This window comes from Myxocyprinus asiaticus, chromosome 9 (assembly GCF_019703515.2).
Source record: "Myxocyprinus asiaticus isolate MX2 ecotype Aquarium Trade chromosome 9, UBuf_Myxa_2, whole genome shotgun sequence".
NCBI classification, from domain to species: domain Eukaryota; kingdom Metazoa; phylum Chordata; class Actinopteri; order Cypriniformes; family Catostomidae; genus Myxocyprinus; species Myxocyprinus asiaticus.
Window position 1 is genome coordinate 37480914 of NC_059352.1, and position 17565 is coordinate 37498478.

A 17565-nucleotide genomic window follows, 5' to 3' on the forward strand; every position below is an offset into this window, starting at 1 on the left:
ACTACTTTGAAGCACGTCCCTGGTTATGTGACTAATGATGCCATGATTGATCACCAGCAACAATGGCATGATTAAGAGTAGAGGAGTAAGAGAATACAAAGCATTTAGGGATGGAGTATTTCACTAGTCTTGAGCGCATTCTGTAAATGGTGCTTCCTTTAAATTCAGTTTTATTCAACATCTTATTCAAACCTGACTTAAAAGTTGTTTTATTTTACATGAAGTGGGTCACCTAGTGGAAGACAATATGTTAAGTTCACATAAACAACCTCCTTTTATTGGAAGCTTTCGCTTGCAGTGACATCAGTAACTGAAAACTTTTGCTTCAGAGTGATGCTACATTCATGCCACTAGGTGTCAGGATAAGTCCAAAATAACTGCCATATCGGCCTGTGCAACATAAATAAAAATGACTGAGTCCACCTTTAAATGGTTTGCGAAAACAGACAATATGGAGGCATGCATGTTCACAAGTAATGCAGTTGCACATGACCCAAACATACCCATTTTCACAAGTCACCAATGGCTATTTGCAATTTGCAAAGGCTTGCTGTTTGTAACATTTATATTGACAAGGTTGTACCAGCCAAGGAACCATTGTAAGCTTACACACATACAAATACTGACTGAAATGGGCAACATGTGTGTCACAGTCAGACAGTTTGCCATCACAGGACTTTAACAGAATGGAGACGACTGCAGAGATCACTTTGGGGATCGATGCAACAGTTCAGCATTTCTGCTTTTGATGGGTAAGCACTCGACAACACTTCATGGAATACTTCTGTCATCATTCTGGAAATTACTCAAATAATTTGGAGTTGGAAAATCAAGATGTGATCTTGGGTGGATTGGTTCAGTCCGATACAGGGGTGTTGCTTTCTTGTTGGTTGAGATCAATTGAAGGGGGTGTGTTGCCAGCCACAGTCTTGCTATAAACCCTAAGGTTGAGCTGGATGATAGCAGTTCTTGAGGGCATGGACGAGTGTCCATTCTCTAGGGAGCTGTGTTCGCAATGAAACAGGATGAGGAAACACCTGTAAAACTGCCAAAATCAAAAACATTATTACTCTTTATTTTCTTAGAGGCACAACAGAACCACAGCCATGCATATTTTTTACAGTTAAAGAGATAGTTTACCCAAAAATGATAATTTTCTCATCATATATTCACACTTATGCCATCTCAGGCTGGTATGACATTCTACTACAGAACACAAAAAAGGATATTTTGAAGGATATATGAGGAGTTTTTGTTCATACAATGTAAGTCAATGGGGTCCAGAAGTTTCAAGCTAAAAAAAGGTAATAAAGGCAGCATAAAAGTAATCCATGTGATTTGAATGGTTTAATCCATGTCTTCTGAAGAGATACAATCACTTTGGTGAGAAACAGACCAAAATGTTAGTCCTAATTCACTACAAAACTTGACTTCCACAGTCTCTTTGATGGGTTCATGAGAAAAGCTCATTCATACACTTCCTCGTTTGATGCATGTGCATAACGCTGTACACAACTAGACAGTTTTGCCAGGTTCGCAACAGACACATAATTAATTCTTCAAAATATCTTCATTAGTGTTCCACAGAAAAAAAAGAAATTCATGCAAGTTTAAGATGGCACTAGGGAGATTAAATTATGTGAGAATTATTATTTTTGGTTGAATTATCCTTTTAAGTGTGAGGAATTTTGCCCAGCTAATACTTCCCTTGAATTACAACACCAAAGTGCATTCTGTATTCTGTTTTAAAGTGATTTTAGTGTTAATTACTATTGACTGGAATGCTTTGATGGACTAATGTCTTTATTCTGTTGGATGTTTGATGTTAGGTATCACATATGAATAACACATTAATACACAGTAGACATTCATGCACTGTTGTCAGGTCAAGAAGAGAAGTGTAGAAATTGTGTCTGTTATATATTTAAACCTATTTATGTGCCATGTGATTATCTCTATACAGCTTTAGTATGTATAAGGATGGCAAATAAATCCACTCCACCCCACACAAAAGTCTCTGTGGCATCTCCTGAACTAGCGAATAGCATGATTCTCAAATGATGGCTGCTTGGTTGGTGTTTTGACAATACACTTAGATAACTTTGTTGCCTTTACAACCTGTAAAAGTGGTCACAGAATAAGCAATCTGTCTAAGGTGATTGGCCATCCCAAGGGGTGGATCCCTTATGGTTCCTCTCAAAACACCTGATATCTTATTGGCTGAGTGGTCTCCCAAGCACCTGACTGGCGTGTGACTACAGCCCTGCTTACTAATTGAAATGCGTGTCCCCTGCATGTGAGCATGTATGCAGTGTGACAGCTCTGATCTCGGCAGGGTGCTGTCAGGCTGTGTATGTTGACAGCCTGCGGGCAGATGGCAGTCTAAAAAAAGAAAGACAACAAGGTAGCCAAATTTACAGCACAGTACACAGAGCTAGGTCCGGATCACTGCCAAAACATTGATGTTTATATTTTGAGTGGCCCACTCAGCTCCACCCATCCCTTTCTAGCTCAACATATAGCATGAATTTGGGGCATGGCAACTTGTTCAGTCAGGGAAATATGAACAACCATATGAACATTGCTCCACCAAAATTCGAAGACTTGCTGAAAGACACATAGACAGAGAATTGAGTAAAACCAGAGTGAAAATTGGAGGTTCATTACGACATCAAACATTTAGCGGCTTTTATTTAGTATGGCCTATTTGTTCATAGGGAATCAGAGAGTGCGAAATGGCATGATGAGTCTAAGGGGTGTTGGCAAAGGTTGTTTGAAAACATACTTTATTTTTGTAATTAAGTTTAGTGCCACTAGTAGTGCAGAAATTACACACTTCACCTTTAACTTTCTCTAATGCTTAGATTTGTTTTCTGATAGGGTTTCTGAAGCTTTTTATTGGTTGCCATGCTTTAATGAATCAAGCAGGATAAAACATATTAAAACTTGAATAATCATATTAAAATATGTAAAAAAAGAGTATTAGTTATCTTTATCAAATAAAGTAATATCTCAGTTAAAAATAACAAAATATAAATGTGAAAATAGGACATCATGACTCGGGTTCTGCTGGTGAATATCTCTGAGATGATATGGTGAAGACAGGTAATCTCAAACCATGAGATTCAAGAGGACTGCACAACTGGCTTAAGAAACAATCAGTGGCAGATTCACTAAACCAGTGTTTCCCAACCCTTTTTTCTGCCACGGCACACTTTTTACGATTAAAAAATTCTATGGCACACCACTATCCCACATAGGCTAAATATCATCAATATTTTTCCTTTTCAAGAACTTGTCCATGTTTTCTGTCCATCTTAGTAGCGTGATTACTATGTTTGAAATTCGGCAATGCAAAAAAAAAAAAAAAAAAAAAAAAGAAATCACAGGCTACGCTGTGTGAGGTTACAGGTGGCAAGAGCGCTAAATGGGTAATAAATAAAAATAAAAAAAACAAGTTTGCTTCTTTTCTAATTTGTAGATTTGTTCTTGCAATGCCACAACAAATTACAGGGATGTAAACTCATGAGGGGCGAAAAAGGTAAGACAATCACTGGTCCACGAAAAAATTTTTGGGGATATATTTTTTTAAAGAATAAGATAAAAGCATCAATTCCAGCTATTTTAGTGATTCAAGTTTATTCAAGTTTACAATTGTGCAGCAGTAGCTGCAAAATAAAGAGTATTTTGGTGAGGCTTGCTTCTGTTTCACAAATTTGTTAAATTTTGTTAACTGATTAGTTCAGTGACCCCTTCTGGAAATGTCACTAGGTGGCGACAAATGAGCATCTTATGTGCTGTGAGTGAGTCAGTGAATCGTTCATGACCGAAATCTACCAAGAGACTTTATAGTGTTTAAGCATTAAAAGAACAAAGCAGATCTATAGTCTTCCTTCAATCTGCGCATTATTTTTCATCCAAAAAGACAACAATAATAGTCTAATAATAGTGACTTTCAATAACGTTCTTACCTTCTCCTTTATTAAAACTACAAATCTACTGACTTCAGCATAAGAATTATAAACACAAAGCAGATCTACAGTATCATTTTCCTACAGTAGACTATTTAAACTGCTGATCATGGTTTTATCAGAAAACACCACACAAATAATAATCATTTTGAATTTCAATAATGTTCTTTTGTCATTGTAAATCGCATTTCACATGAGTTGAGGAGGCGTCAAGACTGTTTTTTTTGTTTGTTTGTTTGTTTGTTTGTTTGTTTGTTTGTTTTTTGTATTGTGGGCTAATTCCATGACTGCTGTCTATTATTTTGAATGGTGTGGAAAAGCAACTTTAATAAATAAACCGATGTCTACCGCGATTAAATTAATCACAAACAGTGGCCATTCATTTGTTCACCGTGCACTTGTTGATGTGAATGATATGAGATATTTGTGTTGGTACTCCTGGAAGTGTCATGTTTGCAGCATCGGATCTATATGCCCTTAAGATCAATCCATAATCATGTACAATAAATTGGCTTTTATGGATGTATACCTTGTCGTCACGATTAACAGGCTAACTACTGGGGTAAATTCTGTCATGTGACACTACATTTTTGCGTTAATGCCAATTTTCTCGACAAAAAGTGTTTCCAAAACAGTTTTTCGCTAAATTTGATGTATCGACATAGAGTTTATGCGCTAGAGTGAAATGGAAAAAATATTATGTCGACACTTGTGAAAATTTACCGATAATTTGCGTTTCCATCAGCTTTATTTTGATGCACTAAAATTTTTTTCGCAAAAAATCCTTGGATGGAAACGTAGTTTATGTAAATTAGGCTCATTAAAGGTTGTGCTTCATTCACAAATCTATGTGCAATTTACCCTGTGACATTTACATCGTGCTATTAGCTACCACCAAATGAAAGAATGTGGTAAAAAGAATTTTATTTAAAAGTGATGTTTGTGAACATTTTCAACTGATCATTTCAGCAGTAATTAATCAAATGATCATCAAATTATGTTGAAGAGCGTTATAACCTGGCATATATTCAGAGGCGCGGTGTCGTCAAGTGCACGTTCTGCATGTTTAAGAAATTATCATGGATCAAAGTGATGCTGTTCAGTCCCGGCAGGATGGGTCAAATACGGTGGTCTGCGGCATCCTCGGCTATTTTGCGCTTAGAATCGGACTGCAAAATCAGGACTGCACATGCAAATTGCGTTCAGCAGCAATTTTGTGGCCGTGTTTGCGACGTTGTCTAATCTGCATAATTCCTTTAATGAATCGGGCGCTAAACGAGCGCAAAAATTCTTAGTGAATCTGCCCCTCGTGTTTCTCCCCAAGTTACTTGCAATTTTAGGTTTCAACCACAGATGTCGGTAGAGAGCCCAAAAGTTCCATACCGCAGCTTTAATGATAAAAATCTCAATATTACATCTGTGTATGCATTCTGTAGACTATGGTTGGAAACAAAAGATGATGCAGCTGACTTATTTAAATATATTATATTAAAATAAATATATAACAAAAAATAATAGCGAAAAATTTCAGATGGAGGGGGATAATAAAGTGGCTGGAGTAGCTCAGCAGCACATCAAAAATAGCAACAATGCATCCGTCAACTGATGGTTCCAGTGCAGATAGCTTAACTGATTATAACAGGAGTTATTAAATGTGATTTACTTTTGAAGCATTGCAACCACTGTAAACAGTGTATGAGGCTGGTCAATTAATCATTAGTGATGAACAGATCGACTTGAATTGTGTGTCTGTGTGTGTTCAACAGGTATAGTCCTGATTATGAGCCTATGCAAGGAGGTCCATGTGTACAAGTACATCCCCTCTGTGAGACAAACAGATCTGTGCCATTACTATGAGAAGTACTACGATGCTGCCTGCACCTTTTGGGCTTACCACCCTCTGCTTTACGAGAAACTGATTATCCAGTGCATGAGCACAGCTTCTGAGGATGACCTCAAGAAAAAGGGAAAGGTTACACTGCCAGGATTCTCTAACGTTATCTGTCCTTTGTGATTTTTTTGTCCTAAACTTGGCCTAACAAGGTTTATGAGTCCCCTCAGGCCGCGGTCACACAAGACTTGATGCTCTTTTCACTTCCATTAAAACGCATGCAGACGTAGGAGACCAGAAACGCAAGCTCATGCTCATGCTCATGCTCAAATTTTGTTTTCCACTGCGTACCAAATTTCGAATTTGCCGAATTCTGAGAGTGGCCTGCGGATTTGCATAGCCAAAAGACATTTGACCAATAGAGGATCTAAACGTCTCAGATTGGCCAACATGACAATTTGGCTGGATTATGTAAGAGCACAAACTTTAAAGCTACATGGTTTTCAGAGTTAAAGTAACTTTGGATGCTCAAGGCTTAGTGTGACCATGGCATTAAGGGGTGGACGACACGTGTTCTAATTACTTTCTTTGATTGTAAGTGTCTGTCCCAGCTATGTCTCATTTGTAAGTAATTTTGGATAAAAGCCTCTGCTAAATGTAAATGTCTCTGGAGGCTGTTTTAAATTTTGCAGCACCATGGAGCACCACTCGCATAATTTCCCATTCAATTTCATCCAAATCATTATCAAAGGACATAGATTATTTACTTTAGCCATGACTGGATGATAATTTTTTTTATATGTATTTTCCATTTAGCCTACACAAATCTTTTTGTGGTTTGACAGCTTGAATGAAGCCTATTCCTGGCAACATATAGAGAAATTGCATAATAAACATTGCCATTTCTAATCGTTCAGTTTGCACAGCTGCACAGGTTTCATACAATAACCTGCAAACTCATCAACGTCACTTTGTTCATTCTTGAATAAATACAAAAACCTTCGGTAGCACTTTATTTTACATTACATAATTTCCTGGTACATATATGGTAAATACAGGTACGTTGTACCTACAGACAAATGTGTAGTGACAAGAAGTACTTGCCTGAAGTGTTTGTAAATGGTAACTAATAAGAAATATTACTCTATACATAATAACTTATATGAAACATTACTGTAAATGGTAAATATATTGTACCAACAGACAAATGTGGCGTTACAATACGTACTTATCTAAAGTGTACCTACATGTTAACTAATATGAAACTTTACAGTCTCGATGATACACACATGGTAAATATTTATTATTTACAGACAAGTGTGGGGTAATAACAGGCACCTACTTATACTGCACGTACATGTTAACTAATGTGAAACACTATGGTACTTACCAAAATTACTTTAAAAATGATAGATATTAGTAAGTATAAGTTCTCATAGTACATGCTTTGGAAGTTGGATGGGAACTTAATATGAAACAGTTAGTATACTTAGTAAGTATACAGTACTTCATAGGGTTAGTACTTAGTAATTTTAAGCAAGGCCTTCTTCACATGACAACTGGTAAAGTCAAGTGCAAATATGAGTCTGGTAGCTACTGCATATATCCAAACTGAGAACTGTCAACACACACAGGCCTTTCCCACTGCACGCACTAAAGCCCGTTTTAGGTACTTTTCCCCAGGACTAGTGCTTTTCGTTGCTTTCGCACCTGAGGAACTATAGTTAAAATCTCCTATTTTAGGGGACATTTTTAGCTCCTACTCTGGAGTAGGTACTTTTGGGGCATAGAGGGACTGTGGGAGGTCCTTCAGCATGTGACTGGTCAAACACATACAGGTGCATCTCAATAAATTAGAATGTCGTGGAAAAGTTAATTTATTTCAGTAATTCAAATCAAATTGTGAAACTCGTGTATTAAATAAATTCAGTGCACACAGACTGAAGTAGTTTAAGTCTTTGGTTCTTTTAATTGTGATGATTTTGGCTCACATTTAACAAAAACCCACCAATTCACTATCTCAAAAAATTAGAATATGGTGACATGCCAATCAGCTAATCAACTCAAAACACCTGCAAAGGTTTCCTGAGCCTTCAAAATGGTCTCTCAGTTTGGTTCACTAGGCTACACAATCATGGGGAAGACTGCTGATCTGACAGTTGTCCAAAAGACAATCATTGACACCCTTCACAAGGAGGGTAAGCCACAAACATTCATTGCCAAAGAAGCTGGCTGTTCACAGAGTGCTGTATCCAAGCATGTTAACAGAAAGTTGAGTGGAAGGAAAAAGTGTGGAAGAAAAAGATGCAAAACCAACCGAAAGAACCGCAGCCTTATGATTGTCAAGCAAAATCGATTCAAGAATTTGGGTGAACTTCACAAGGAATGGACTGAGGCTGGGGTCAAGGCATCAAGAGCCACCACACACAGACATGTCAAGGAATTTGGCTACAGTTGTCGTATTCCTCTTGTTAAGCCACTCCTGAACCACAGACAACGTCAGAGGCATCTTACCTGGGCTAAGGAGAAGAAGAACTGGACTGTTGCCCAGTGTTCCAAAGTCCTCTTTTCAGATGAGAGCAAGTTTTGTATTTCATTTGGAAACCAAGGTCCTAGAGTCTGGAGGAAGGGTGGAGAAGCTCATAGCCCAAGTTGCTTGAAGTCCAGTGTTAAGTTTCCACAGTCTGTGATGATTTGGGGTGCAATGTCATCTGCTGGTGTTGGTCCATTGTGTTTTTTGAAAACCAAAGTCACTGCACCCGTTTACCAAGACATTTTGGAGCACTTCATGCTTCCTTCTGCTGACCAGCTTTTTAAAGATGCTGATTTCATTTTCCAGCAGGATTTGGCACCTGCCCACACTGCCAAAAGCACCAAAAGTTGGTTAAATGACCATGGTGTTAGTGTGCTTGACTGGCCAGCAAACTCACCAGACCTGAACCCCATAGAGAATCTATGGGGTATTGTCAAGAGGAAAATGAGAAACAAGAGACCAAAAAATGCAGATGAGCTGAAGGCCACTGTCAAAGAAACCTGGGCTTCCATACCACCTCAGCAGTGCCACAAACTGATCACCTCCATGCCACGCCGAATTGAGGCAGTAATTAAAGCAAAAGGAGCCCCTACCAAGTATTGAGTACATATACAGTAAATGAACATACTTTCCAGAAGGCCAACAATTCACTAAAAATGTTTTTTTTATTGGTCTTATGATGTATTCTAATTTTTTGAGATAGTGAATTGGTGGGTTTTTGTTAAATGTGAGCCAAAATCATCACAATTAAAAGAACCAAAGACTTAAACTACTTCAGTCTGTGTGCACTGAATTTATTTAATACACGAGTTTCACAATTTGAGTTGAATTACTGAAATAAATGAACTTTTCCACGACATTCTAATTTATTGAGATGCACCTGTATAATGTACAAATAGCTCTGAGAAATGCAGGAATCCGCAGTTGCCATTTGTAAACAAACTTTTAACTGCTAGCCTGCTACTCATAAGATTGTGCTAATTTTACAATTCCCTTGACAAATAATATACAACAAACATAGTCTCCAAAGAGGATCACACATTTCAAGTGTGTGTGTGTGTGTGTGTGTGTGTGTGTGTGTGTGTGTGTGTGTGTGTGTGTGGCTTCATCAGGAGTTTTCATCACATCTGTACTGTTTGTACTATGTGACTATACAGAAAATAAAGTTTCTGGAAAAAAGTTCTGGATTACTACATTAAGTGTTTCCTGGAATGATGAATATAAATAATCTGATGTTTACCGAGAGTGGGTATTTGAACTCTATTATAAACGAAACAGTCATGAAATCTAGTTTACATGAGGGAAGTATTGCGTGCCTGTTACTGAGTGGTTAACTTGCATCAAGACGTCTTTTTTAAGTAAATGAGTGAGTTTTTCAGTACAGTAATTCATGCTGGGTCATAAAAGCCTTTATTTTAAAAGATTGTGTTGATAAAAATGTTTATATTGCATTTTCAACATGTTGTCCACTGAGTTCAGCATGTGCTGCATGGAGGCGAGGTGTCTCTCCTCTCACTCCGGCTGCAGCACGATTGCATTTTCAACATGTTTTCCACTGAGTTCAGCATGTGCTGCATGGAGGCGAGGCGTCTCTCCTCTCACTCCGGCTGCAGCACGAAGCACGTCATGCACCACTCACGCACTGCTTACGTACCTAGTTTAAACTGTAACCTGAAGACAAAGGCTGCGTATGAAAATTGGAAAATGCTGAGTTGGAGGTTGTATAAGGAAGTAGGATGAAATAAGTTGCTTTCAAACTGTTCAGGGACCAGTTTCCTTAAGAGTTCCATTCATTCAGAAATGCTGTCGTTTAAACCATTAACTGATTAGGCAGCAATGCAGCTGCCTATATTTTCAGAAGCAGCCAAATGTTTTATTATCCAGCCCTAACAAAAGAGTAGCTCGGATCCTGGCATCCTCCGTCATTGTTGTTGATTTTGTTGTTGTTGCTATTGAGTCACACGTGGCAACAATGTCAGAAGAAAAAAAGTTGATACTAGATGACGTCATTACGGGAGTACTTTGTGAATAAGATTGTAATGGGAAAAGTCTCCTCGGGTGTGTCATTCCTCGTAAGAGTTCTCATCTAGAAATGTATTATGGGAAAAGTACAGAAACTGTAGGTGGGAAAGGGACTATACTTATTAGTATGTCATCAAAAATCCCTTCATGAATTGTCAGAAATTACAAGGATGTAAGGAGGGCAATATCATGGTACATACCTATCAGATAAATATTGTTAGGTAAGGTGAACTGCAGTACTCAATAAGTATCTTCATCCAAGCTTGTATCTCCCACCCACAAGTTCTGTATAACTTATGCGTTAACTACTAGATACATTCAATAGTACTCTAGAGACTGTTGTGCGTGAAAATCCCAGAAGACCAGCAGTTATACTCAAACCAGCCTGTCTGGCACCAAAGATCATGCTGTGGTCAAAATCACCGAGTTCAGTTTTTTTTCCCATTCTGATGGATAATGCGAACATTAACTGAAGGTCCTGAACTGTATCAGCATGATTTTATGCACTGGACTGCTGCCACATGATTGGCTGATTAGATAATCGCATGAATAAGTAGGTGTACAGGTGTACCTAATAAAGTGGTCGGTGAGTGTATTTACCATATACGTACCGTTGGTAAGTACGGAGATGTTTTGGATAAGTTACCATGTATGTATACCATAAGTAAGTGCCTGTTATTACCCCACATTTGTCTGGAGGTACAACATAAATACCATGTATGTACCATTGGTAAGTACAGTAATGTTTCATAGTTACCATTTATGAACACATCTGTCTGTAGATACAAAATATTTACCATATATGTACCAGGAAAGTACATGTACTGTTGTATGTATGGTAACTATACTCAAAACTTTGGACTGCCAACTGCAATGAATCGAAATGTTCTGTGTGCGACACCTGTGCCTTGTCCTACCCATGACCCTGTTTCCACCTGATATTACAATGTGTCTCGGGTGATCCAATCACATGTGGTCAGGTGAGACACATCACTGTTCACACCTTGTCACTTAAATGCATCTCCTGTGACCACTTATGTTTGAGTTTGAAGGGGAGGGTCTCTGTTTCATAACGACATACATCAATCACTGTCAGTGTGTAACTGCATGATATTAAAGCGCAACAAAGTTAGAAAAGACAAAGAACATGCAAAAAAAAACAAAAAAAAACAAAAAAAAAAACATGCGCTGTTTCTCCCAGTTGCGGTTGAAATTGAATCTAAGCATAAACGCAACGTCAACCAGAATTATCCATTATTTAAGTGGATTACTTGTATTAAAGGAGCTTCAAGTGTTCTTGTTTCTTTTCTGTGTTGATGTAAGTCACACCAAAGAAGATCTGTAAAGCTCGCGTGATTGTGTATGTATCCGTTTTTTTTTTCTCCACTTTTTCTCCCCAAATTGGAATGCCCAATTCCCAATGTGCTCTAAGTCCTCGTGATGGCGTAATAACTCACCTCAATCTTGGTGGCGGAGGATGAATCTCAGTTGCCTCCGCATCTGAGACTGTCAACCCACGCATCTTATCACGTGGCTTGTTGAGCGCGTTACCGCAGAGACATAGCGCGTGTGGAGGCTTCACGCTATTCTCTGCGGCATCCATGCACAACTCACCACACGTCCCACCGAGAGCGAGAACCACATTATAGCGACCACAAGGAGGTTAACCCAATGTGACTCTACCCACCCTAGCAACCTGGCCAATTTGGTTGCTTAGGAGACCTGGCTGGAGTCACTCAGCACGCCATGGATTCGAACACGCGACCCCAGGGCTGGTAGTCAGTGTCTTTACTCGCTGAGCTACCCAGGCCCCCTATATCCGCTTTTTTATATTTTCCGATCGGACAGTTATTTCCTTTTAAAGCCACTCGTAATCTGCAAATTTTTAAACCCTTGTTTTGGTGCTGTGGTTGATTGACAGGTGAGGGGTGGTGCTTCACTGCTGACGGGACACATACTGGATGGATTAGCGTTTACACCTCAAATGTGATGCGGTCACATGCGTTTTTGACCACATTCATATGTGGTTTTTGTGATCCGATCACATAACTTTTTAGACCCCGTTTAGACCTTTATTTAGGGCCGACCACATGTAATCGGATCACCCAAAACGCATCTTAATACCAGGTGGAAATGGGGTCCATGACGGTGCGTGGCACCTTTCATCCGGTGTGCGACCGGCTAAGGCTAACACAGACGCACTGTGCTGGTAACAGTCTGAGATGGTACATTATAACGAGTGAGATCATTTAACAGCACTTCCTATTTAATGAGGCCCTGACAGGCAGCATGCAAAAAGTCTGACCCTGAAGTGAGGCTTCATCTGTAGTACGGATGGTCCTTGTGTTTTTTAGTTCAAAAGTGAACTAACACTAGCTAACTCTAGCAACAGTGTTATAAAACTGATGTATATCCAGAGATGTCATATTTAAAACATGCTTGAGATGCAGAACAAGAAGAGAATTAAAGTCTCAAAATACTCCAAAGGGATACTGACATAAACATCAATTTGTAAAAATACACTTTCCTGTATGGAAATCAAATTGTATTTTTTGTTCTAAAGTATAATACAAAAAAATAAGTGGAAAGAGGGGATTAAATAACCTAACATTTAAATATCCTGAATATTGCATATTTCTTAACAACAACTGGCTTCTTTTTTATGTGAATGCTTGAGTGTGGTACAGTTAGTAACAGTATAAAATGGGTTGTGATGGAAAGAGATGGGATTTTTCTTTTCTGTCTATCTTTGCTGTTCTCATATGTGTTTGGGTAAATTTTTATACAATCTTTTGCACTTGTCATTAGTAAGATGACACTCTGAAGCTGTTATTAAAGCAATATCACACGAGCTAGAGTGCTGTATGTCCAGCGGCTTTGTGCCTCAGGTAATCACAGCCATATTATTAGATGGAAAATACAGCATTATTGCGAGTGTGATATTGCTTTTAAACAACAGTTCAATGAACAATGTAATAAATAAGTAGGGAAAAACCAAGGACTGTCCAAAAAAAAATGTGTGTGGAACTACTTTCTTACGCCAAAGGATCAGCTGTTCCTAGCTCAAAAGATGCTCCCAAGCCTCCGTTACTAATTTGAAAAACACACTTTAGAACTAGTAATGACAGTTTGGACTGTTTCTAACAAGTTATTACAAGTGTGTGTTGTGTGAGAGAGAGAGAAAGAGAGAGAGAGAGAGAGAGAGAGAGAGAGAGAGAGAGAGAGTGACTGAGTGTGTGAATACCTACGTCTTTTACAGTGATGAACATGCTACAGCTGTAATGTGATATTAATCCGCTCCGACTGTAGAGTGATGCCACCATATGTGCTATCGGAATTATCCAATGAGTATTTCACTCTCGTTCAAGTGTTTTGTTGTTGAAGTGAAAACACGAAGGATGCCTGTTTCATTCTTTTATTTTTCTTAGGGAACTCTTTTTGACACCAACACAGAAAGCATTCTCTCTTCCGCCATGTTGAAAGTTTACATCTTCTCCCAACTCTGAAACCTGTATCAGGTAGGCACCTTGACTCTCAGCTGTGATCGGCAGTAATGCTGAAGCTGTTAGTTTAACTTTATTTCTCAGCTATTGTGTAGTAGTAATCTGAGCAATCATGGAGTGACAGACAATTTTGTACGACTTCAAAGAAATACACGCATTGACTGACAACACAGTTTGTCAACGTCAGCTTAACTCGCTCATAGCACACACAAAAGAAGGTCTTTTGTCGCCTCCTGCTGGCTGAAATCTTTAATGTCACAGGGATGAATCTAAATTCACACATTTAGTTGCTGTAACACATCTGCACTGCTTTTACACCTTAGTTTGAAACGACACGAACACAAGAGGAGTGACAAAAACAGTAAAGCGTCCCAGTGCTGATGGTATAAGCAATCAGCACTCTTGGAACGCCTCTCATCCAATTAGATTAAGGCACTGGAACTAGCTGTTGTATAATATTCTATAGAGTCAAGGAAAAGGGATACTATCTGTAGAGGAATGGGCACTGTAATTGAAAATGTAAGCATATTATAAATGATACTTTTCATAATCATGGTTTTATGTAAATGTGAATTACTACTGACAAACCTATATGAAAGGTTTAATCACTGCTGGAATATTTTGACAGAAAAGCTTATCACTAACCTTCATGCATATAATTTCTATGACTTTTTCTGAAATGGTTATATAATTTTTTGGGAAAAGTTGGCACATGTAATTTAAAGACCTGTAATATTTTGACAGTACAGTTCCCTATCTGTCACTCACTCGACGTTGTGTCGATGTTGTGACACTAGGGGTCACTCTTGGGAGCCCCAAACACCTCTGCTTTTTTTAAAAAAGGCCAATGAGAATTTGCATGCCACTCCCCCGGACATACGGGTATAAAAGGAGCTGGTATGCAACCACTCTTTCAGATTTTCTCTTCGGAGCCGAGCGGTTCTATTCATTGAAGCTGAATTCATCCGCGAAGTTCATTCACCTCATCTGCTGGATTCTACGGCGCATTTCAGCGGCTTCTCCCCCTCTGCACCCGTATAGTGCAGAAAATGCCCATGGGCACTTCGGCAGAACAACAAAAAGAGTATATTCTAAAAGAGTATATTTTCTTCCTAAAAGAGCGGCACATATGGAACGTCTTTTTTTTTTTAAATGCCTTTCCGTTTGTGTGTTATTCCTGGTTGCGGTCGTTATCTCTCCGCTTCTGACGGCCACGATCGCTGTCTTACGTGTCTGGGCACTGCCCACGCGGAGACATCATTCGTGGATGGGTCTTGTCCTCATTGCGAGAACATGATGATGGCAACGTTGCGGTTGCGGCTTGCATTCGTAAGAAAGCAAGCCACCCCAGCGGCTCCCCGCCTCGGTCCTTCTACCTACAAGTATGAGGCCGTGCCGGTTAGCACTGGGGGCGATTTGGGGACATCAATGGGACCACCTCTGCCGGGTATCCCCCCACGGACCTCCCAGCACGCTCGCTTGCCCCAATCGGGCACTCGGATGAGATCGACCTCTTGTTCGGAGCCCGGGAAGAAGACGAGTTATCGAGTGCAGCATCGGAGAGTGGGCTCACCCAGTCAGACACAGAGGCTTCGACTGGGCTTCCTCCTTCGGGAATGATCGGCCAGTCCCAGGCCGATGCGGAAATGACGGACATGCTTTCCCGGGCGGTGGCAAGCATTGGGCTAGAGTAGAACCCTCCATTCTCCCCTGAACCCTCACATCTCGACGATTGGTTCCTGGGCTCGGGGCGCCGCCCATGGCCACACCCCGCCCCCATTCCTTTCTTCCCGGAAGTGCACGAGGAGCTGACAAGATCGTGGGAGGCACCTTTTACTGCCCGGTCCCGGTCTTGCGGCTCCCCCGCTCTCACTACCCTCGATGGTGCAGCGGTCAGGGGGTATTCGGTGATCCCCCAGGTGGATAAGGCGCTCGTGGTGCACTTGTGTCCACAGTGCGCTGCCATCTGGCATGGGCGGCCAAAGCTCCCGTCCAGGGCCTGTAGGTTTACATCATCCCTGATAGCTAAGGCCTATGTTGCCGCTGGACAAGCCGCCTCCGCCCTGCACACCATGGCTCTCCTGCAAGTACACCAAGCCAATGTGTGAAAAGAACTGGACGAGGGTAGTTCTGACCCGGGATTGATGCAGGAACTGCACTTGGCGACCGACCTCGCTCTCCGGGCAATGAAGGTCACAGCGCGGTCTCTTGGGCAGGCGATGTCCACCCTGGTGGTCCAGGAGCGCCAATTTTGGCTCAACTTGGTTGAGATGCTAGAGGCTGACAAGGCACGGTTCCTTGACACCCCCATCTCCCAGGTTGGCCTGTTCAGCGACACCGTCGAGGGCTTTGCCCAGCAGTTCTCGGTGGACAAGGCCATACAACACATCCTGCTCCGGCACGGCCCCATGGCCATGGGGCTCGAATCCTCTCGACGTGGCCCCACCCGCTGGTACGTCCGACGTGATCATTCCCTTGGTCCCCCTCGCCCGGAGTTTGGGCGCGTGGCTCGCGCTTTCCAACCCCTCGCAATGGCTGACCCGGACAGTCCGACAAGGCTACGCGATTCAATTCGCTAGGCGCCCGCCCAGGTTCAGCGGCATCCGCTTCACCTCGGTGAAGAGTGAGAACGCCGCTACCTTGCATGTGGAGATCGTTACCCTTCTGCACAAGGGCGCGATAGAGCCTGTCCCTCCAGCCGAGATGAAGAAAGGGTTCTACAGCCCTTAATTCATCGCACCGAAGAAAGACGGTGGGTTGCGACCAATCCTGGACCTGCGAGTACCTAAACAGGCTTTGCACAGTCTCCCGTTCAAGATGCTGATGCAAAAACGTATCCTAGCGAGCGTCTGGCATCAAGATTGGTTCGCGGCGGTAGACCTGAAGGACGCGTACTTCCATGTCTCGATCTTACCTCGACACAGACCCTTCCTGTGGTTTGCCTTTGAAGGCCAGGTGTACCAGTACAAGGTCCTCCCCTTTGGCCTGTCCTTGTCCCCCTGTGTCTTCACGAAGGTCGCAGAGGCAGCCCTTGCCCTGCTAAGGGAAGTGGGCATCCGCATCCTCAACTATCTCGACGACTGGCTAATCATAGTTCACTCTCGAGAGTTGCTGTGCGCACACAGGCACCTTGTGCTCCGGAACCTCAGCCGACTGGGGCTTCGGGTCACCTGGGAAAAGAGCAAGCTCTCCCCGGTTCAGAGCATTTCTTTTCTCAGTTTGGAGTTGGACTCAGTCTCGATGACAGCACGCCTCACGAACGAGCATGCACAGTCGGTGCTGAAATGTCTGAAGGCGTTCAGATGGAGGACAGCGGTTCCACTGAAACTTTTTCAGAGGCTCCTGGGGCATATGGCATCCTCAGCGGTGGCCACACCGCTCGGGTTGATGCATATGAGACCGCTTCAGCACTGGCTTCAGACTCGAGTCCCGAGATGGGCATGGCACCACGGGACACATCGAGTGGCTATCACGGCAATCTGTCACCGCCTCTTCAGTCCTTGGACCGACCTTGCATTTCTACGAGCAGGGGTTCCCCTAGAGCAGGTCTCCAGGCGTGTCGTGGTTACAACAGATGCCTCCAAGACGGGCTGGGGCACCGTATGCAATGGGCGTGTTGGTCCGGACAGACAACACAGCGACGGTAGCGTACATCAATCATCAAGGCGGTCTACACTCCCGTTGCATGTCACAACTCGCCCGCCA

General features: G+C 41.6%; 1 protein-coding gene across 1 annotated transcript in view; it reads right to left on the minus strand.

Annotated features, from left to right (window-relative positions):
• Positions 1 to 346: 346 nt before the first annotated feature.
• The window catches only part of LOC127446625 (opsin-3-like), a 73333-nt gene continuing 56114 nt past the window's right edge, over positions 347 to 17565 (minus strand). The window contains exon 4 of the mRNA XM_051707702.1: positions 347 to 1045. Within this exon, the coding sequence (XP_051563662.1) occupies positions 857 to 1045 (189 nt within the window). The 3' untranslated portion in view covers positions 347 to 856. The remainder of the gene's footprint in view (positions 1046 to 17565) is intronic.